Raw genomic sequence first — 21,754 nt, forward strand, 5'->3', positions numbered from 1 at the left:
ACCCAAGAGCGAGGTGATGGCATTCTATAAGCACCACCAGTTTGAATCGAACATGACGCACTATATAAATGAACGAAAAAACCCCCATTTTACTTCTTTTGTAGAAAAGATGAAACTTTTCCCTCCTTTTTCTAATCGATAATTTCCCGCCTTTTTTTTCCATTATCCGAACGATTGAACAATTGTGGTATAATCATTTCTTTGACTACATTTTTCTTATATTCTGTTAAATTCCTTAGGGTTCCTTATGAATCAATTTCTGACTTTTTCTTCAGTTTTAAATTTTCGAAGAAATCTGTAAAACCGAATCAAGAATTATCATGAAGAGCAAATCAGTAAGACATATAATTTTTGAGTCCTAATCGTACTTATAACATATTATACGGCCTAGTTAGGGTTTTTACTAATAATTAAGATTTCATTTCTTTTGAATTTTAGCAATATAATGAACAAAGTAAGAACAAGGAAGAAACCTCTTCGTCTTCATTTTACCGCTTGGTTTATTCACAGGTAAACTAGATGCAAAATTTCTTTGTCACATTTTTCTTGATTTCTTTAATTATTGATTAATTAATTAAAATTACAGTTTATAATAAAATAAATGTTTTTAATTCTTGGGACTTTTATCTTTTATTATGATTTGTGAATATGTCCCGGAAGTGTTTGATTATATGCTTGAAAAAGAGACCGCCTAATCTGTTGGCCCGTTTTGAATCTAGGATTGTCGATTGAACATGTTCTAATTTTATGAACTCATCTATGAGATCACATCTGAATTGGTATTCAAAATTTTTTTGTCAAACAATTATGTGAGAATAGTCCCACATGGGAGAAGGGTGATCTAGTAACTAAGAATATAATGTCTAGGTCCTCTCCACTCATTGCCAATTGGTTTTGAGTTGGATGACCACAAACTTAACAGATTAACTGTACGCATTTCTGAATACTCGTGAATTTGTATGAAAACATTGTTCCCGGTATGACGATCGTTTCCGTCAAAATTGGTTGTTACATGACTTACTCTTGCTCATTTAACAACAATACCCGAATTTTCCTTGGGTCACTGACTCATTTGTATATTAGTTGGATAACTTGGGTTTTTGGAGCCATGATGCTCGATCGTGAATTTATATTCATAGCATTTGGTTATAAGAGGTAACCTAATGTTTTTTTTGAATCCAAGAGGTAACCTAATGTTAAGTTTTACAATTCTTGTTCGATATAGTGCTCTAATATTTAGCATTGACCAATTCAGGGTGAAGTTATTTTCTTTTCTTAACCCATCTTTTCATTTCCCAAATTAAAAAGAAACTGATAGCGTAGAGACTGTGTTTTTCATTTAGATAGAAGAGGTTGGATGGAAACATCTGATAAAGGTGGCTGAAGACCTTACCTATGTTAGCTTCCGCATCTCGTAAGTTGAGCTCTTTTTTCATTTAATTTGAACATCAATTAGTTGTAGTTATATTTGATTAATCATTACCCTAGTTACGTTACTAGTTTAATCCATCTCCAACTATATGTGGTACAATTTATTATGTTGCTGAGTTTTTGCCCTGTCTCTAAACTTCTGCCTAACAAAGAAAAAATTGGTAAGTTTTTGACATGGAGAGAGTTTTGTCCCCGCGTATTTTAAGGCTCTATAGTCTATAAGGATTTTCCGTATTCCCAGGAAGCACATATCTCCGACAGGATGGAAACAGTAAATTAATATTTTTGTGAACCCATTATTTTGTGGTCTACTACATAGGCGTTTAACCTGTTTACATTAGTGACATATTTCCTTTTCAGTTTCTTGTTTTAGAGATTTATTCTGCTTGTTCGCTGCTGACTGTTAGGGACGCAAGTGGACAATCACATATTTTGGAGATACATTTACCTGAAAGCTATCCCAACTGTGCACCTTCAGTTTCAGCGGTTTGTTACTTCTTAACTGCTCTACCTTAGCGTTTTTCACCAACTCTAGATACAGACTGGGTTATTAGGGTTGAAACCAGAATTTAAGTGTTGCATTGAGAAATTTTTTTCGGAAGTACTAGCTCTGCTGGGCCCTTCTTCTGTTAAGAAATTGCAAGTTCTGATTAATAGTTCTGCTGGGAGTGTCCTATTAAATGTCCATTGACCCACATTTCGTCTCTCTTGACTCCTTAGTTGATTCAAGGCAATCTTCTTTCCCCCTCTCTACGTGATAAATAACATACTTAAGAAATGACAGAATATGATTTCTTACCCGTAAAAAATGTATAAATCAAATTTGTTTACCTCCCATTATTATACAAAAGAAAAATCATCTGGTTAACACTGCTAAATGCCCACTTATAGATCAATGACTTTTTTGTTCAGGGTCTTTTATAATCAATAATGTGGGAATTCGAAGTTCCTAACCCTGTAACATTAGTTTTTTTTTTTTTGAGAAATGGACTAGGATCTACATAAGTCATTTAGTCATTACAAGGCATTGATACATCATCAAGATGTGATAGCACGATAACCGCCTAAGTAAAACCAATATTTAAAGGGGCCTAAAGCCCAACAACATAGAGCCTAAAGCCCGACAAACTTATTACATTACGTATACCTTTTAATAACCCACATTTTTGTCAATTTTTCTTTACAGGACGTGCCTTACATTTGTGAGTTAAAGTGGTCAGTAACATCAAGACTGAAGGATGTTGTGCGCCAGTTCATTGAGGTAGATCTGGACATCTAGTAATCATTATAGCAAACTCCTCTATTATTGGATGTGTCGGTTATTCTTTATTTACGGTTTGGTCCTTTACATTGATTATCTCTTTGTATTATGACTGAACTCTCCCCGCTTACAATTACTCCCAGCATTTAGAGAAGCTTCAAGAATTTTGGTCTACCATGGATAATATTGACAGGTCTCTCTGGATTGTTGATCCCAAAATGCCTTCTCGGGCTACGTCACTTCGTCAGATCAATCTAGGTAAGGTAGTCGGTAACTTTACTTTTCATATCATTCAAGTTTTCCTAATCATCCTTTCACGTATGATGTGGACCAGGGAATGAATGTTTTCTCGTGTTATCCGTAAATGTCTACGACCCGAGGTCCTTACCGGAGTAAGAACTCATGTGGGATCACTTCAATTTCTTATTATTTGACGCTGTAGTCATTCACCAGTAATGAGGTTGCATTATTGTAGGTGCCGCTTTCTGGGTCCAGACTTCGTTGTTGACTCAATGAAAAAGAAATGGAAGAGAAATGCCAAAATATGGTACATTCATGGCACATAGTTTCAAATTATGTTTGTAGGTTTCTGGGCACTAATTAATGTCTTGATTAGCATATGTTTCTTCTTTCCATTTCAACTCTTGGTATTATTTTTCCAGTTTCCACTCTCATCCATTCTTGTATTAGAACTTATAAGTTCTAAGTGAATATTTATGTAATTTGTTTGCTTGCATAGGATAAAGGACAATTCCTTTGTCGAAAATCTTGCAAGTGCAATGGAGATGTCACTACCTGGACGTCCAAATTCCCAAAAGGATGACCCACAAGTTGAATGTGGAATTTGTTATGCTCAGTATCTACCAATCAGTAAGCTGACAAATATACTTGCTGTACAACTAACTTACTCAGATGTTTTTTCTTGTCCTTCCTTTTTCTTAACTTTCCCCCTTCGATATTTATGAAGGTGATGAACTTGGAGCTAAGAGTGGAAGTGGGCCTGACTACTTGTGTGACAATACGAGCTGTAAAAAGGCCTTTCACAGTGTTTGTCTTGGTGATTGGTTGCGGTCCATCACAACAACTAGGCAGTACGTAGAATTTTTCTTTTACCTTGTGGCGTTCAAGTTCAGTTTATGTGATTTATTCCATCAGTAAAGCAGAGTATGACGAAAGACTACTTGCAACTACACACACACACACACACTTACATACTTGTATGCTTCTTTTGGAGTCTTCCTTTTAGCTATGGAACCACCAGTTCAGTCCATAAGGAAGTTTGATCACATTTCAGCATGTTAAGACGTAGCAGTTTGTTATCAACTGTTCACCTTATTGGGATCAATTTGACGGTCTGAAATACCCTAAGTGTCATTTTCAACACTCAGCCTCCATTTTTATCAGAGAATAAATTTGATTCTTACCTAGTTGACCAAACTGGGTTTCACGGTTTATACTTTATACGTAGCTACAGATATTCACCCTATTTTGTCAAGTTCATGTGTGCTAAGGAGTTGGTGATTCAATTGCACTTAAATAAACACAACCAAGGCATATGTGGAATGTGAAAATTTGCAAAAGTTGCGCAGGTGGCGGATACTGATGGTGCCTTGGCTGTTAAAACCAAGAAAACTAACAGAAGCCTTGTTCATTACCACCTTCGACATGCTCTTCTCTGTAACTTAATTGACGAGATCGATTGATTGCGTTGCAGGTCATTTGATGTTCTATTTGGGAATTGCACATACTGTTCAGGACCAGTTGCTATCAAAGTCGACTACAATGCGTAACATTAGAGTTGCCAAATCAGACTGGTAAGTGGTTTTAACTTTTATGAATTCAAAAAATATTTTCTTCCTTTTTGTTCTTGATAAATAGATGAGCACATCTTTCCAGTTTCTGATGAAAAGTTTATCCTTACTAATTAACTAGAAAGATTTGATGCACCGACGAAATTTGACTAAGCCATACCGACATCAGTTTATGTCATTTGTCTTGTTTATTTAATTCAATCAAATTCATATTGAAACCGGGAAGAAAGTAGTCATATCCCTTCTCATTTAACTTCAGGACTCCATAATACACTTTGGCTATCATTTTCAACATTTAATTATTTAAGGAATTTATTCTTACAAACAATTTCCACCAAATACAGACATACACAAACTGACCTTTCAACCAAATACAGACATATAGGTGGATAGAACCGATCCGGAACGAAGTATAAATATATATGAGAACAAAATTATCTTGTTCCCATTATACCCTCGCTACGCACGACTTTTCTTTCACATAATAGATGCTTATAGAGGGTAAATATGGAAGTCTAGATACCTGCCATGCATTCAGGTGGGGTTACAGGGTATCTGGATTTGTCAGTGCAATAATCGTAGATCATGTGATTTACTCGAACCCATCTATATTTTCTAGCCTGTATAGAGTTTAGTTGTTGGTAGGATGGACCTTCCCACCAGTTGGCACTGTTTGAACTGCAGCTCGCTGGACCGGGAACAGGGCAACCTTCAATATCAAAATCTTTGTAGTAAGCGTAGAAAGGTGCTTTACTCCAGTCAATTTTCTCAATCCCTCCTCTAGTGGCCCAGTCATCACCTTCCCACAATGTTGAGTAGACTCCCATTGGTTGGGATTTTGGAAATGGAACCATTTTTGCCTCATTGTTCTTGTAAACCCTGATAGGTACGTCGTCGACGGAGAAGCTGCATAAGGAGCACCATGGTCATCATCTTCCGTTTTTAATAGTGATTAATTGTTTATCTACCTTGAGACCAATTATATAAAATACAAATTTTGTCATAGCACACCTACATGAAGATGGGGCAGTAAAATGGGGGATGGTAGGTAGGGTGTCAACATTTTAAACTAAGTGAGTCCAAAATATATATCTGAAAAGGCAAAAACTTTTATTTGTACTTCTCTTTTGTATTTTATAAATTTTCATCTGTATAAATATGTATATCATAAGAGTACATTTGTTCGCCCCGTCTGTACCTTTACCCGTCATATCTGATGACTGGTAAAGGCGAGTTGCCACGTCTTTATTGGTGTGAACAGTCATTCTAGATGGAGAAAGCATGCATTATATTCTAATTTAGCTGGATTTGAAGTGAGCCTTATACCTCGAGTCGTCATCCCAAGGGATTGGTGCAGGTATATATATGAACGTCATTAATATATCGGTATCTAAGGGCCTAAGGCCAGCAAGTTGGTAACTTGGCTCAAGAGTTCTCTGAAAGTATTAGCACTCAAGTTGTAGGTCTAGTCTCAAGTAGAAAAGTCATTCCATCATTTTCTATCCACTGGTCCCAAACTTGTTTTACTTTCTACGTATAAGTTGTTTTCTTATGCGGAATTTTTTGAACTTACACAACATGTCGATGATTCCAAAGGATAGAGTAAGTATGAAAATCAGCAGAAGGATCAAACCAGAGGTTGATCCTTTGTTCTCTGTCACCCTTTCCGTGTGCGTACACATTTGTTTGAACTGTATATGGCTGACCACTTCTATTTCCCAAGAACTCAAAATCTAATTCATCGCGGACCGTATCTGTGTCCGAGTTCATCTGCATATCTCGCCAAATTAAACATAAGTGAATGGATTAAGTAGAAACCGATAATTTGATTATGGAAACAACTATATGTATTTATGTAATATATATGTAACTCACATAAAAAGCTGTAACAGTTCCAGCAGAGTCACCAGGAACGAGCTTGATCTTCATACTCACTCGCCCGAACAAGTACTTGTTCTTGGAAGCAAATCCACATCCTGGAAAAATTAAACCAAGTTAAGAACATAACATGAACTAGTGACAGTAAATTTTCTTTCTAATTCATATTAATGAAGTTCATATATGTACCTGAATTTTGGTCTAGAGTCAATTGTATGGCATTCCCTCTTTCTAATTGTTTGATATGTGAATCAGACCAGGTGACATGAAAATCATTGAGGAAAGTACTCGGACGACCAGAGACGAATACGGTAAGAAAACATAACATAAGAGTAAGGCTTGTGTATTTTAAGGTTTTGGTTATATTTGCCATTGTTGAAACTTGTAGGTTTAACTTCTAAGAAAAGGAAGAAACCTATGATATGAAATATATGATTATAGACATGCATATTTATAGATAGCGAAATCTTCTGCATTCAAGTGAAAATATTAGTTCCATATATGACAGCTTTTCATTCAATTTACACAACTCTATTGATTTCATACAGCTAATAACAAGCATTCCTTGGCCCCTCAAAATTCACCTAAAAACAACTGTTTTTATTTCCTCACACATCCTTTAGTTAAGGTTTACTTCTGCATCATTCAATTATTATGTATTCTACTATTGTTTCGTGTAGTCGTCTTCGTTCACGTCCTCTTCGAACATATTATCTCAATTATTGAGGTATTGAAATGAATTTCGTTACGTTATATCTACCTACCAAACGAATGTAAAAGAAAAACGTGAACTCTGTTCTTGGATCATTTCTTACTATACCTCAATCAATGTCATGTTAGGGCATTCATTTCACAAACTTTATAGAGTCTTTAGTAGGGTTAAGTTTGTTTTATAGTTCCCATCAATGTCATGTTTCGTCGTCATCACCTTTAATGGGCATTGAAAAATGATTAGTTCATTTTACTTTAAACTATGTTGTGAATCTGTATTTTTACATGGTAGATAGTTTAGCTGGTCTGATGTTTATTGTAGTTAACGGCTTTATCTTGAGTTGCGCTCTCGCAAATACCACATTAGAAAACATGATGGCCTCTTCAACAAACAAAGTTGTAAATGCAAAATATAGGCATAGATATGGTCTCAAAGATTTTGGGATATAATATGTTGGAAAATCTGAATTACATTGTACCTCTCCTTAATGAAAGAAAAAGGGTTTTGAATCCTTTTCCATAAAAAGAAAAACTACTATTCATTGTTGGATAGTACATTCACTATTTGATTGTTAATGAGATTGGATCTTTAATAGGAGTGGGGTTTCATGAAATTATGAAAACCCTAGGCATAGATAGATGGGGTGGGTACAGGTTGATCATATCTCTTTTAGGTCTTATCTTTTGGTTAAATAGTAAAGATAGGAAGATAGAGGAGGTGAACTTGTGTTTTCAAGATTGCCACGTTAAAACTATGTGGCAATTCAGAGAATTTCCTATCACCAATTTTCAAAGATTTTGCAAGCCACAAGATTTTAAAATCAAAGATAAATAACTTACTATTGCCAACTTCATTAACAACATGAATTTAACAAAAAGTAAGCAGCGGGTTGGTCTCTATTTTTAATGACCTTAAGGATCTATACCGACAATTTCGAAATGTAACCCTTTCCAGGGCCGGCCCAAACATTTGGGACGAAACGAAGTTAAAATTTGGGGTAGGGCATATTCTTATGAATAAATCTAATAATGGTTCAAAGAGGAACCGAACCATTGAACTCTTGCATAAATCTCATCTTCTTATCCACTAAGCTACAACTTAACTCATGTTTAAAATCTATTTGAAATATAATTATTTTTCGAAAATATCATACAAAATGTGAAATTTGAGGTCCTTAACTATGTTGGGGTCTAAAGCGACTGCTTTGGTTGCTTTGGGCCTAGGCCGCCCCTGCCTTTCCTACAACTTCTTTTAAAGATGTCTCAAAAAGAAACTGTAATGACGGTAATTATTTTTATTTAAAATTGACTTCTAAAACATATAATTTTTCATTTTACAGATTTGGAATACTTTAAACTAGATGGGTACAGTCACTCTTTTTTTTTTCTTTGTGAGAACCTTGTTTTTTTTTTTTTTTTTTTTTTTTTGTTGAAGATTGTGAGAACCTTGTTTGGATATGATAAGACAACAACACTGAAGGGAGTACACATAAAAATTGTGAGCAATTGGAGTAATATATGATTTTCATTAAAAGAGTGGTTCAAACTCGTCTATCAGTAGTTGTACTACGCGACAAGTATTCCACTTTTTTTCATTACTTTGCCATATCAAATGAAAATGAGACACGTCAGGTGACACCCTCTTAATCGTCTAGGACCCCGACTGACTTGGAATATCAATGTCAACAGCCAACATGACAACTTTGGCATTATTCAGCTGTGGTTTAAATATGAAAATTGAGATTAGGAGTGCTTAGCTCATCCCGGAGTGCCCAGGTTCCATGCTGCAAATGGACTGACCAAAGCCAATGGCAGACTACTTGACCCATCAGTTGTTGATGGGTTGTTTTAGGGTTTCAATACAAAAGGTTTTGTTTTCCATCATCTCTAGATTCTATGGCCCGAGATAGAGAAAGAGAAAGTTTATATTCTTCTAGTGATAGTAGATCTTTTTTTTTTTTTTTTTTTTGTTGAAATAGATATTATATTTAGTGATAGTAGATCTGAAACTAAACCTTTAGGCTTAGATGAAACCGTCCACGCCTTGAGATACAATTTTGGTCGGGTGCTCATTTTTCCTCCACCAAAAATCTGTCTAGGAACATGTTATGTCATTTGTGACATTATTGTGGATTCAAGAACTGCCATGTGGTAATTCCGTAGAGCTGAAATAGTCAAGTTGATTAAATCGCCTCCTCCCACCTTTGAACAAGTGGGTTCTCATATTGTTTCCTTCATTTTTCACCTTTAAACAATTAGACTATTTTACCATGCCTATGATGAGTGTTGATGCTAAAGGAAAAGTCTAATTTGTGGAAATTTAATTTGGCCCGAAGCATTGCCGAAGGTATTTAGCAAAATTAGAAGGTTATGAACTTGTGTATTCCTATTTTTATGGAGATGAAGTGATCGTCGGCCAAAAACTAAATGATGCATGATGGTCCATTTGAAGCATCTTTGAAGCCTTGGATAAGGCTTTGTTCTTGGATTTTGGTCATCATTCTTCTAAGTACCTCGGTAGATAAAATATACCGAGGATAGAAGATTCCCTTGCCTTAGGTTTTTCGAAGGTCGGAAACTTTCTCCCTAATTACCATTAAGAAGTAGGGGGCGTACTGATAAACAAGGTGTCAGGACGACATTATTATGACTTTTAAATATTTTTCTTCTAAAAACTGTTTTAAAAGAAAGATTAAGATTCACAAATGAGAAATGAACGTCTAAGATTTATAGATGCAAGTTAAGACATGCCATTTGTTATATAAATCATGCCTAGTCTTTCTTGTGTATGGGCAAGACCTTGTTGTCCATCAGTCTAAGTGAAGGGATTCTCGACATAACCAATGCTTGTAAGCCCCAGTGTATCAATAATGTGAAGAATATGTCTAATTTCAATAGGGTTTGGAAGCCTCCCTCAGTGTAAATAAAACTCCACTTATGGGTTAACACTTGATAGCCCAAGTAATTGATAATGTTGACCTAAACTACAAAACTTTAGAGGTCCCAGGTTCAATTCCCACATGAAGTGGAGGATCCATGGTTTATTAAGGTATAAATAATGTACTTAGAAGGCTATGGTTTAGTTGGGCTTTAAGTCCGTTCTTGTTAGAACTTATATCAAGTTGTTATCATGTTTATCACATCCTTAATGTATCAATACCGTTGTAGTGGCAATCGTAGGTCGTAGTCAAATTCCCAAAAAGAAACCTACAGTTCTCGAGAAAGATAAAGTTTTGACCAACAGAAGTTATCAATAAGTATTAACTAATAGATAAATAAAGTCATAATAAGATATAACCAATTAACATTTTATGAATTAAAAAGCAAATCTCATTATTAGAAAAGCAACCAAGAGCTTCAATACACACAAAAAATGCAATAAACCCACCTTATACAATAATAAAATTTAAAACAAATCAATGGTGGAAAGGAAACAATAGGTATAAATAATCTTGCTAATCTCTGATTAATAAAATTAATCATGAAGAGTGGTTAGTATTTAGGAAGAGAGCATTCCTTGGGTAAGTTGTTGTGAAATCTCATATTATCCTTGCAGTAATCATAGATAAGGTGATATTTTCGAACCCATCTGAATAACCTTCTTTGAGCCCATGTTAAACTACTAAATCTCTCTTTGTTCCACCAATTTGTATTGCTATCACCTCTACAAAACCTTGGATTTCCATTCCAAACACAAGCATCAATCTTGTGGTTCTTAAATGAAGCTATAAATGGACCCTTTGACCAGTCGACTTTGTCGTGTCCGCCACGTGTCGCCCAGCTCTCACCGTTCCATAGGCTCACTTTTAAGCTCATCGGTTGCCACCTAGGATATGGGACTCCCTTGTCTGCATGGTTTTTGTACACTCTAATGGGTACCCAATCCACCATTAACCTATAATTTTGATAAACAGAGGATAAGACAAAGGTTTAGAAGGTTTGCTTTTGTATGACTCATTTGAGTGACGGATTAGGACTGATTTTTGACGGGATGAGTCAGATTCAGACAAAGAGAAAAGCAACAAAAACCACGTAAATGTTACAATAGTAATAACACCCCAAAACTAAATCTTTGCAAAAACAACTTACACAATTTGGTGAAGGTTCCATAAGATTGTGTACGTATGGAAGTCTTTAGTTGGATCAAACCACAGATATATCCTCTCTTCCCTGTCGTCGAACCCATCGGCAAACACATTTGTTTGTAGAATGTATGGCTGCCCGGATACATTACCCATGAATTCAAAATCTATCTCGTCTCGGTTAGGTTGATCAGAAGTTAGCTGCAGCCCATATATGTCATGTAAGTAGTCAAGTTGAAGCAACCCATAATCCTAAAATGACATTTTACAGAAAAAGAAAAAGGAGTTCACTAACATAATATCCAAGAACAGTGCCGGCGGAATGGCCAGGAACCAGTTTGATTTGCATATCAATCTGCCCAAACAAGAACATATCCGTAGAAGCAAAACCAGAACCTACCAAAAATCAAATATGAAATTAGAATGTTAATTATTCATGCGAGCAGACTAGTCTTTGGTGGTGTTTATTTTATTTCTCAATGTCAGACCTGAAATCTGACTCAAGGTCTGAATTGGTCAGAATTCGGATTGTTTGTTGTTGTCTGACTCGTGATGTTTCTCTCCTCTGAATGGCTGGTTTGGGTTGGTTTTAGTCTATATGATTTAGACGAGTCAGAGTCAGACAATTAGGAAAAGAAAAACACCATCTTCTTCCTCTAATAGTTTCAATCTTACCTGCGGCTTGGTCGAGCTTCAAACTCCGTTGACGTCCATCTGCAGACGTATTCACATGATCAGGAGACCATGTTATGAAAAAATCCTTATTAAAATCCCCCACAGACACAACAGAAGACTGTATAACTTGTACAATATTCAATATAAAACCGATAAATACGATAAACTTGATCATGTTTTTCATGATTAAGATTGCAAGTACTAATGAAGATGACAAGAAGAAACTGAAACAATTCATATTATATAGAGACTTCATGCTTAGAGTAGTGAAGAAAATCTAAGAAAGAATACCTTTAGATAGAAGCAAAGAAATGATATGCTAACTGTTACATTAGATCATCTACAGTTTAGATGGTTCGGCTATTTTCGAGATACGTGACATGGGAGATCTCGATGATGATCCGACAGTGAGGATTGTTCAAATACTGCTTACTTTGGCTATGGATTATATAAAATATGAAGAATTAGATACCAAGCTTTGTGTAAGCCTTAGGCTTTCTGTTTAAGGGCTCTTTTTTTTGTGTAGAAAGTGAGGTAGTAACTGCAGATTTGATTTATTTCTGGATTGCTTTTGTTGTTCTTTTCTTTTTCAGAATAACTTGGTTTATCAATCTTCCTCTACTTGACTATTTGGATAAACTTTTGTTTATTCTTGTACTTTATCTTGATCTGTTCTGGGCTGTAAATGGGCTGATCAACAACATCAAAGCCCACATGTTTCTCTTAAACTAGTGTTTTGTCTTTTCTCTAAATCAAATCCGAAATCTTACTCTCAATTAACTCGAGTCAGATTTCAGTTTTTTCCTGACTCGTGATATATGACTTGCCTAAGCCTCTAAGGCTTGTTCAGGTTGATTTTTGGTCTATTTGATTCAGACGGTTAAGTAGCTAGATATTGGGTTCTGTCTTCTCATTATCAATTTTGTACACATCTTATTATATATGTTAATCAACTCGCTAAGTGCTTAAAGAACGGACATTTAGAAGCTTATATATTTCGACAGGTGAAGCCCGATACTTCAGTAGTCAGCTTCAAAGAAAGAAAACGAAAACAAAAAGTAAATAAAGAATAAATCTTACATTCATCACTTCAAAGACATTCACGAGTTTAACCTAGTTTTAATTTATTCAGAGTAATTCTTGGGAGTTAAAACAAAGCCCAGAAATGAACACGAATATGTACTTCTATAAGGTATACACAAGACAAACATCTATGTTGAGGATAAATGAAGTTACATAATAAAAGAGAATACAAGACCGAGAGGAAGATTTTCTCGGCAATAGCATAAGTTCGAAAGAGACAGATTGCTTGCCAGTAGGTTAGGAAGATTCGGTGGATCTTCGAGCACACCGGCGAACTCTCCTGCAATAATCAATCAGAGATGGAAAGTATCAGTTTAAAATCATAATTCCAGATTGAATGAAGTATAAGTTAAGAAAATAGAAAACAATCACATTAAAAAGTAGAAAGACCTGTTATAAGCCTGTATATCGTGTTGATAGAGCTGAGCAGCTTCTGGGTTTGCAGGACTTGCCGGATTTGGGTCAGTGAGAAGTGACTGCAAAGTTTGATAGTCGACGAAGAAAGAAACATTTGTATAAGCAGCAATAAAAATAGGGGCAGAGTTATTATTATTGGACAGTAGTTAGATTGATTATAAGTCTATAATTGAAAATAAACCTGAATCGATGTAAGAATTGTTGAAACATTGTGACAGGGTGACCAAGCATCCTGAATGATGTCCATACAGAGTGATCCGTCGTGATAAACTGCAGAAGTCATACTCATAAATTGCAAACTATTGTGTTCAATTTATGTTCACTTGAGACAAACACACGTTCTAAAGTAAACTAGATTCAAAAGAGATAGGGTTTAGATGCAAAGTTACATGCCTAGAGAAAGAAAATTCGTCATCGGTAGTAAGATATATACTCCTCTATATTGAAGTCTTAATGACAATAATAATGGGTGTCAACTTTTGAGTTTTACAGATTACAACTAGCAGTCATATCAAGGAATATCCCTCTTCTTTACTTAAATCAGGTGTATATAAACATAAAGGCTTATGAACAAGTGTGTCTAGCAAAAGGGTACGATTTCTTGCTTCTACTTTTCAAAGTACAGAGTGTAAACGGAATCTGATAAAAATATATCACAGTATGAGTTGAATATTTATAGTGAAGCACTTGCAATGAGAGCCAAGTAAAACTAAAATTCAGCTCGTTCAAAAATTACATATTATTCAATGTAAAAGATTGGGGTAAAAGCACGCCACTACCCCAGGCATAATTCTGTATAAATTGCTACTTCTGTTAAACCTTTCGAGTAAATTTAGTTTATTTATTGTAGTGATCTTAATTCATTTTTTCATTTGTTGAAACAGATCGTACAAACTGAAGAACAAAAACGTCCTCGGTCGCTAATTGGTAATTCTGTATGGTAATACCAAGGATCTATTTCCAACAATATCCATTGTACTTCAAGGTATTTTCTGAGCTAATACTGCACTAGCACTCTATATTCTTCAGTTGTCTCCTTATTAACATTTTTCCTCTGATTCCTTGTAATTCATTTGTACTGCTTGGACACTAGACAGCAACTCCCCAAATCATCTCTGTTCTTAAAACTAGGTAGAATGAAAAAATTGGTGTTGGAAAATATGGAACTTGGAAGAATACTGGAATAGTTTAGTGGTATTATTGCATCCCAAGTTTGAATGAACTGATACATCTATTATTCGTAGATCATGTCATGGCAATTTGAATATTGAAAAACTAAATGAAGAATTCATTTCTACACTTGCCTTCTCTATTCCGTATAAAATAAAAAACACCCACGATAATAACAATTAGAACTCATAAATGGGTTCATGTTAAATATGTTAAAGCCTATTCGCCGGCACTCTCTTGAAAACCGGCTTGCAAGGAAAGGATTGTCCAAGGCTTATCTACTTTGCGAATTCTAATGCCTAGGGCCTAGGTGATTTGAAATAATGCTAATACCTCCTCTCAACGCTAGGGTTGGAGGCATTCACCATTCCCTTTCCATGTAGGGTTAAGGTTACTAAGTCCCAACCCATCACTGAGAGACTAGCTCTGATACCACGTACAGTTTCTACCGAACATTTACATCATTGAAAACCCAATCGTCATTTACATCATTGAAAACCCAATCGTTAGCCCCCATCTTCTTCTCCTTCTTCAGTGTTGTATAATCTTTGATAGAAACTTCACAAAATAGAGATTGATATGTTGTTCATTGTGGAGCAATCAGATAACTTGAAGGTAAGAAGACTAATCTAATCTAGGTTAAGTGATAGAAGAACTTTTCCTCTGTAATACCAAGATCAACAATATGGTAATCTTTATGAACACTAATGCAAATAATCAACTGACATAAGAAGAAAATTGAATTCAACCATGAAACACCAAACAATCAAATTAAAAACACAAAAAATGAAGAACATTTAAAAATTCAATGACTTCATAGATCCAGAGAATTGGAAGAAGAAATCCTACTAACCATTAGGATGGAAAATCTCCGATGTGAAACGAACACGAGGGGGCTTTTCCGGATAACTATCACCAAAAGTTAATCGTAAACCAAAAACACCACCTGAATTTACACACACAAAGAGAGAGAGAGAGAGAGAGAGAAGAATGATTCAAGCATGAGATCTAATACAAAAATTCAATCAGAAGAAATGAAAAAGGCAATATAGATCTACCTTCCCAAGGAGTTTCATCGGGACCAAAGATCGTCGCACTCCACACAAATAGATTTTCGTCGGATGAAGGACTCGCACTACATCCCTGATGATTCAAATACTATGAAAATTCAATTCTTGAAAAAGAAACCCTAGCTTAAGCGATAAAAGTAGGTAAAAGAAGAATGGTATGATACTCGCCTCAGGAGGTTCGTTTATAATGGATTTAAGATCTGACATAAGCCGAAGTTGAGATGAAGACGCCATGATCAAAAGATTGAGAACAGTTTAGAGGACTTCGGAGATAGAAAACTGTAGTCTGATGCTCAATTTAGAATGTTGTTTATTAGATCAGAGAGGGTAACCATGTGAGAGAGAGAAAGGTAGAGAGAGAAAACTAGAGGGGAGGGGATTTTTATCTATAAGTGGGAAGTAGCTTGTAATTTTCCCTCCCTTTTTCGCTGTTTACTTTTAGCGCTTAGAGAACCGAATAAAACCGTCGGTTAACCGGCTCACTTAAAAACACGAGCTCCCTCGTATAGTATTGATATTGATATATACCCACTAGATTTCTTTCAGGTTCTGGTTTCAGCTCAGGGACGTAACCAATTTAACTTAGCTAACTCCCGTAAATTTACTATATAGAGAGAGAAACATGGGGCTTGATTGAAGAGATCGTGAGAGAGAAAAATAAAGAGAGGAGACACGTGAGGTAGTAGTTACTTGGGTTATAACCCGAATAGCTTCCTGGTTTATGACCAATTTCCCGCCTAGCCCCTTAATTTATCGACTATTAAATTTTTTACAAGAAATTGAACTGATGTTTTATTTTGTTCAAAAGACAAATTATCTTTTTGTCCTCTTAGGCCCCATATATAGTTTGGAAATAGTCTTGAGGGACAATTCTAAAAGCACTCCCATTTATAATGTCGAAATTGTCCTTAGGATCTTAGCGTGCGAAGCTTTGCAAACTGGTTTGCATTCTAGTTTACAGAACTTTGCAAACTAGTTTGCCTTGCAATGACTTTGCAAAACTTTGCACACACTTTGCAATCTGGTTTGCAGAGCTTTGCAAACTGGTTTGCAATAAGATCAGATTCGTCTTTTCCTTATATTAGATAATTTACAAAAATGTCATGGGGAGCTGAAGCCTATAAAAAGTTGATAAATCGTTTTTAACCAAAACTCAAATTTTTTTTGGGAGTTTTGGGCCAGGTTTCCAAATTTTTTAAGACTTTCCAGAAATACTCTCATTTTAATTTTTTTCACATCTTTATCTCCCTGTAAAAACTCTCTCTATCTCCCTCTCTTTCTCCAGCAATTACCTCACTCGGATATATTTAGTATTATTAGCTTGATTCAAACTTGATTTTCAGATAGGTTCATTTCAAATGATTTTCCTGGTGATTTTGATTGAGAAAGATAGATTTTTCTTACTTTATAGCACAATTTAGAGATATTTTCTTCCCTAGATGAAGATACTTCATTCATCTGCATCTTCTGATACTCAATCATCTTTCAAAAATAAAAAAGAATTAGTAGTATAACTAGTTAACCTAACTAAATTGATTTAAAATCATTTGTTTGTGAAAGTCTTCTTGAGGGTGATTCCGGCATTGACGACGATGATGGAAGATGATGATCTGATGATTGAAGATGAAGATCTGATGATATTGAATGTGATGATTGAAGAAGATCTCATGATGTTGAATCTAATGATGAAAGATGAAAATCTCATGATCAATCATGCAATTTTCTTTTATTAATAAAAATGAAATCTTTTTTCTCATTTGAATCAATTTCTTCTGTTTGAGGTTGATCTTTCAAACCCTAAAAATTAAAAACAAAAACAGTATCATTAATCTCCAATATCACAAAACAAGATCAAATAAAACATAAATCTTAAAATTTGATGATTTCTCTTTCAATCTAATTTCTCTCTCTTTCGAACCCTAAAAATAAAGGACGAAGATGATGAGAAGAAAGAAAAAATCTAAGAACAAAAAACTGAAATTAATGAAAATAAAGAGAGACAAACAATGTTGGACCAACTTTGACTTGAAAAAAATGCAAATTAATATAAGCATAGCTGGAACAGATGATATAACTTTGTTAGAGTTACGACGGTAACTCCTACAAGGGGGTCATTTGTGTATTTTACCTAAAGTAGGGTGTTAGGCAGGAAGCTGACTATAAATTAAGGGTCATTTGGAAGATGATCCTAGTTTTTTAGATAGATCTTAACATATAGGGGTATTTTTTAGAAATATATAAAATAATTGACACTAATACCCTTCTGGTTTGAGTCGATTTACATGAAAAGAAATTTATATCAGTTGTTGGATGTAATCTTCATCAAACTCTTAATATAAATGGAGGGCCAGACTTAACTCTCTTATAACAGACCGAGTTATTTTATGATAATAGGTTTTCCTTTTTTATGTGAACTAATAAGTTATTACATGATATTAATACATTATGATTTATGAATATGTTACATCATAAATTAAATAAACTCTAATAACTATCATCTCAAATACATCTTAAGCTCTAAAGGCCATATAAAAACTCTTAAGAGATTATCATGTGAGCATGAAAGTTCATTTATTTATAAATCTATCTTATTTGTACTTAAGTTCAATAAATCATGAATTTTCACTTTTGTGGGCATGGAACTTGGGCCCTCATGTATGCTGAGTAGGTGTCCAGACAAACTCCCTTGTTATTTTAAGGTCGATGCTTGAGAAAATAAGAGATATTTTCCGAGTACAAAATAAATAAATAAGATTGTGGATTTTTTTTCAAATTTTACTGGGAAAGAAGTTCTTCTTTCCCGTCTCTAGCCACCGCCTCGCCACTTCTGACCATCGCCACCATCATTTCTTCTTCTTCTCTCTCTCTCAGATCTCTCTCAGGTCTCTCTCTATGCTCTCTCTCGAATTTTTTTTTTTTAGAATCTTTTTTTCTCTCTCTCGAATCTCTTTTTTTTCTCGGATCTTTTTTTTTTCTCTCTCTCTCGAATCTCTTTATTCCTCTATCTCGACTAAAAGAGGGACAAAAACACGGAGAGAGTTGTGAGAGAGAATCGAAAGAAGAGAGAAAGATTCGAGAGAGAGAAAGATTCGAGAGAGAGGTGTTCAGAGGTGATAGTTGAAGGAAGGAGATGATAAGAGAGAGAAAGATCTGAAGAAAGAAGATACTAAGATAGTCGGCAATGGTAGTTTGTCGAGACTCTTTCCAGCGTTAAGAAAATAGTGAAACAAAAAAAGTTTAGCCAAAAACACTCAAAAATATTTTCCCTCGAAACTTTTTTTTCCAAAAGCGGTGCCCAAAAAGATTTTGTTTCTTAAGTTTGTCCTATGGCCAATTTTTATCCACATTGACAAGGATCGTTAATAAACTTTAATTGCCGGTGATCCTTATATATTCTTTCTCAAATACTTTTTTCCTTCTCTCTGCTAAGTCTCTATCTCTTTCAACATTTGACTGATTGACTCTTCTTCTCCCTATCTTCATTGTTCCCGTGAAGAAAATGGTTCCTTCGTCGGAATCTCCTTTGACTCAGACAAAGAGTGAGCATTTCAGGTGAAATTCTTGAAGTTTCGCCCTAAACCTTTTAAAGTTCGAAGGAGAATTTCTGGTGGAACCTTTGAGGAGAGGTTTCACAGTCGGTTTCCATGAAACCAACCACGAAAGATCGTGGAAGGCGGGCCCGAGATGTTTCTTTAATGAAAGATTATCGCAGTTCAACGGATTGGATTCAAATGTTGTTATTTATTTTCTTTAATAATCATGTTTAATTTCATAGTTGATATTTGTTTAGAAACATCAAGATAATTTATGCTACCTATAGAAGGATTTTATCATTGACTAATCGCACCATGAAGTACCCAAAACAACAAATCTATTGGGTAATATAAGTAGAATAAAGTGAAATAAAGTGTTCAATAATTGGTGGCGGCACTCATTTCCTCCCCTACCACCTAATGCAATCTAATTGAAGATTTTGTCGTTCATCCTATCAGCTATTGCCCACCATGACTACTTACTTTGTTTTTTTTTTTTTTTTTTTTTTTGTTGAAGGGAAGACTACTTACTTTGTTAGTCATCATACAACCATTCCATGTGCTTTTAGCATAATAGTATGAAGAAATTATTTACTAGTACTTGAGACAAACCACTTTACAACATCCCATCATTTTCCTTCATTTTTTTTTATTTGTTACATAACCTATTCCATATCTAAACAAGTGAAAGAGACATAAAATCCAACAACATAATAATAAAAAAGTCTAAGGCTCAACAAACTTATTATTTATAATTTTAATAACTAAAATTCAATAACCATGGATTCCACCTCCTGTGAAAATCGAATTTGTGGCGGTATTTGGAATTTGGAGCATCTTCAATGCTTAGAGTGTCACGCAAGACTTTTTAGAGTTTCTCTTCAAAATCCATCTCCACTGCAACACTTAACTTAGATCTGTAAAATGAGGTGACGGTAGGTATTTTTGAGATCCTTAGGAGGACACTCTAAATTTAGAGTGTCTTCTTGAGGATTTCCTGAGTGTCACATAAGCAAATCAATCAATTTTCCATTAAAATATAGGTTTTTAGAGTTTCTCTTGAGTGTTACATTGGAGAAGGTTTTCCATTAGAGTATTTCTAAATAGCCAAATAGGAAAGAGACCATTTACATATCCATGTTTCACACTTAAAACATTGGATTTTTAGAGTTTTTCTTGAGTCTTGCATTAAGAGCATCTCCAATGTAAAACTAAAAAAAACTCAAATTGTCCTATATGTTAAGGTTCAATTGAGTTTCTCTTTCCTAGATGTCAATATTGAGATCATCAATTCAAAAGATATCTGCAATGCAACACTCTAAAAACTTAAAAATAACTTAGGTATCATTTCTTAGATGGTTAGATTTGCTTTTAATATTGAGTGGTCAATTGAGATCCTCAAAAGAAATCTCAAATAATGAGTTTCTTCTTAAGATATCTCAACATTAAATGATGTCACGTCATTTTGAGATGCAAATTGAGTGTTGCATTAGAAACTCAGAAAATCCTGGGCACTTTGAGTTTTCCAATTTGAGTGTTGCATTGGAGATGCTCTTAGGTGGCGAAAATAGAGGTGAGAGACTTTACGTTTTCATTGATTTTATCTCAAATTATGCAACCAGAGATTTGGTGGTCAAATTATTCCAATAACAAGAAAAATAGACTTCTCTTCACGATAACAATTGTTAATGTCCAGGACCTTCGAGTTTTATTTCAAACAAGAAAAATCTACTTCTAGAAAAAAAAAAGGTTATTTTCCTAATAACCCCCAATTTTGTGACCAGTTTCCTGCCTAGTCTCCTACTTTATCAAAGATACCATATGGCCCCCTTTCTTAACTTAATTATCGTTAAATGTCTGTTACTCTCTTTCCTCCATTTCATCACCTCTCTCTGCCATCTCATCTTCTTCACCGGTGAAGGTCGCCTGCCGGCAACTTTTCCGGCTGGCGACCTTGAAACATTAAAAAAAAACTTTTTCTAAAAAAATAAAAAATTTCTCACCTCTCTCTCTCTAAGTACTCCGGCGAAGGGGGTTTCCCTTCGCCTATGAAGGTCTATTCGACAGACCTATGAAGGTTTGTTCGACAGGTGAGATAAAAGAATATTTTTTTTTAGAAAGAGAGGGGAGAGAGATTTTTTTTATGCTTAAAGGTCACCGGTCGGCGACCTTCGCCGATGAAGATGATGAGGTGGCAGAGAAAGGCGATAAATTGGATGAGAGAGAGGTGATGACTAATTAACAGTGTTATAACGGAATCTGAAAAAAAGAGTCATCTAGGTATTTTCGACAAAGTAGGAGGCTAGGCAGGAAATTGGTCACAGTTGGGGGCTATTTGAGAAATAATCAAAAAAAAAAAAAAAACAAAAATGACTCCAGCATATGCGTCAATACTCATGGTTCTTTTTTTTTTTTTTGTTGAAACAATACTCATGGTTCTTAAAAAGAACTGGAATGATATCCCAAGACAATATCTTTCTTTTATTTAAGTCAAATATCATCTTCTGCTTTTTAGTTTCTAGAGGGCTCCTATGAGGCTATGACCGTTAGACTTTTTATTTTATTTTCTTTTTATTAGTCAAAAAAAACTTGAAAAGATTGACTTTCAATGATTGATATTGACCCTTGATTC

The 21,754-nt window shown here is 34.9% G+C and overlaps 4 protein-coding genes across 5 annotated transcripts; 1 reads left to right on the forward strand and 3 right to left on the reverse strand.

The window, feature by feature from the left end:
* The first annotated feature begins 91 nt into the window (after positions 1-91).
* On the forward strand, positions 92-6,273 carry LOC147533439 (zinc ion binding protein). Of its 2 annotated transcripts, none has more exons than XM_086647461.1 (12): positions 92-187; positions 292-335; positions 439-510; positions 1,344-1,414; positions 1,839-1,917; positions 2,618-2,692; positions 2,836-2,950; positions 3,027-3,084; positions 3,168-3,239; positions 3,432-3,562; positions 3,660-3,783; positions 4,407-6,273. In XM_086647461.1, the coding sequence occupies exons 2-12, from the start codon at positions 321-323 to the stop codon at positions 4,480-4,482; spliced, it is 888 nt and encodes a 295-aa protein (XP_086503587.1). In that variant the 5' UTR covers positions 92-187; positions 292-320; the 3' UTR covers positions 4,483-6,273. The 2 variants fall into 2 exon arrangements, with proteins under 2 accessions (XP_086503587.1, XP_086503586.1); XM_086647460.1 differs by having other exon boundaries at positions 101-187; positions 276-335.
* Positions 4,716-7,652, reverse strand: XTH6 (xyloglucan endotransglucosylase/hydrolase 6). The gene is made up of 4 exons (XM_086647462.1): positions 6,571-7,652; positions 6,379-6,479; positions 6,077-6,273; positions 4,716-5,409 (listed from the first exon to the last, which is right to left on the reverse strand). Exons 1-4 carry the CDS (start codon positions 6,752-6,754, stop codon positions 5,019-5,021), a joined length of 873 nt encoding a protein of 290 aa, XP_086503588.1. The 5' UTR covers positions 6,755-7,652; the 3' UTR covers positions 4,716-5,018.
* A 2,747-nt stretch (positions 7,653-10,399) lies between these two features.
* XTH10 (xyloglucan endotransglucosylase/hydrolase 10) lies at positions 10,400-12,089 on the reverse strand. Its single transcript, XM_086647458.1, has 4 exons — positions 11,850-12,089; positions 11,470-11,570; positions 11,182-11,375; positions 10,400-10,987 (listed from the first exon to the last, which is right to left on the reverse strand). Exons 1-4 carry the CDS (start codon positions 12,085-12,087, stop codon positions 10,585-10,587), a joined length of 936 nt encoding a protein of 311 aa, XP_086503584.1. The 5' UTR covers positions 12,088-12,089; the 3' UTR covers positions 10,400-10,584.
* Positions 12,090-12,908: 819 nt separating this feature from the next.
* LOC147533442 (ubiquitin-conjugating enzyme E2 2-like) lies at positions 12,909-16,537 on the reverse strand. The gene is made up of 6 exons (XM_086647463.1): positions 15,758-16,537; positions 15,578-15,662; positions 15,373-15,465; positions 13,531-13,619; positions 13,323-13,408; positions 12,909-13,212 (listed from the first exon to the last, which is right to left on the reverse strand). Exons 1-6 carry the CDS (start codon positions 15,821-15,823, stop codon positions 13,170-13,172), a joined length of 462 nt encoding a protein of 153 aa, XP_086503589.1. The 5' UTR covers positions 15,824-16,537; the 3' UTR covers positions 12,909-13,169.
* Positions 16,538-21,754: the final 5,217 nt, after the last annotated feature.

This window comes from Eschscholzia californica, unplaced genomic scaffold, assembly GCF_041429995.1.
Source record: "Eschscholzia californica isolate CP2 unplaced genomic scaffold, dmEscCali1.0.p SCAF_6, whole genome shotgun sequence".
NCBI classification, from domain to species: domain Eukaryota; kingdom Viridiplantae; phylum Streptophyta; class Magnoliopsida; order Ranunculales; family Papaveraceae; genus Eschscholzia; species Eschscholzia californica.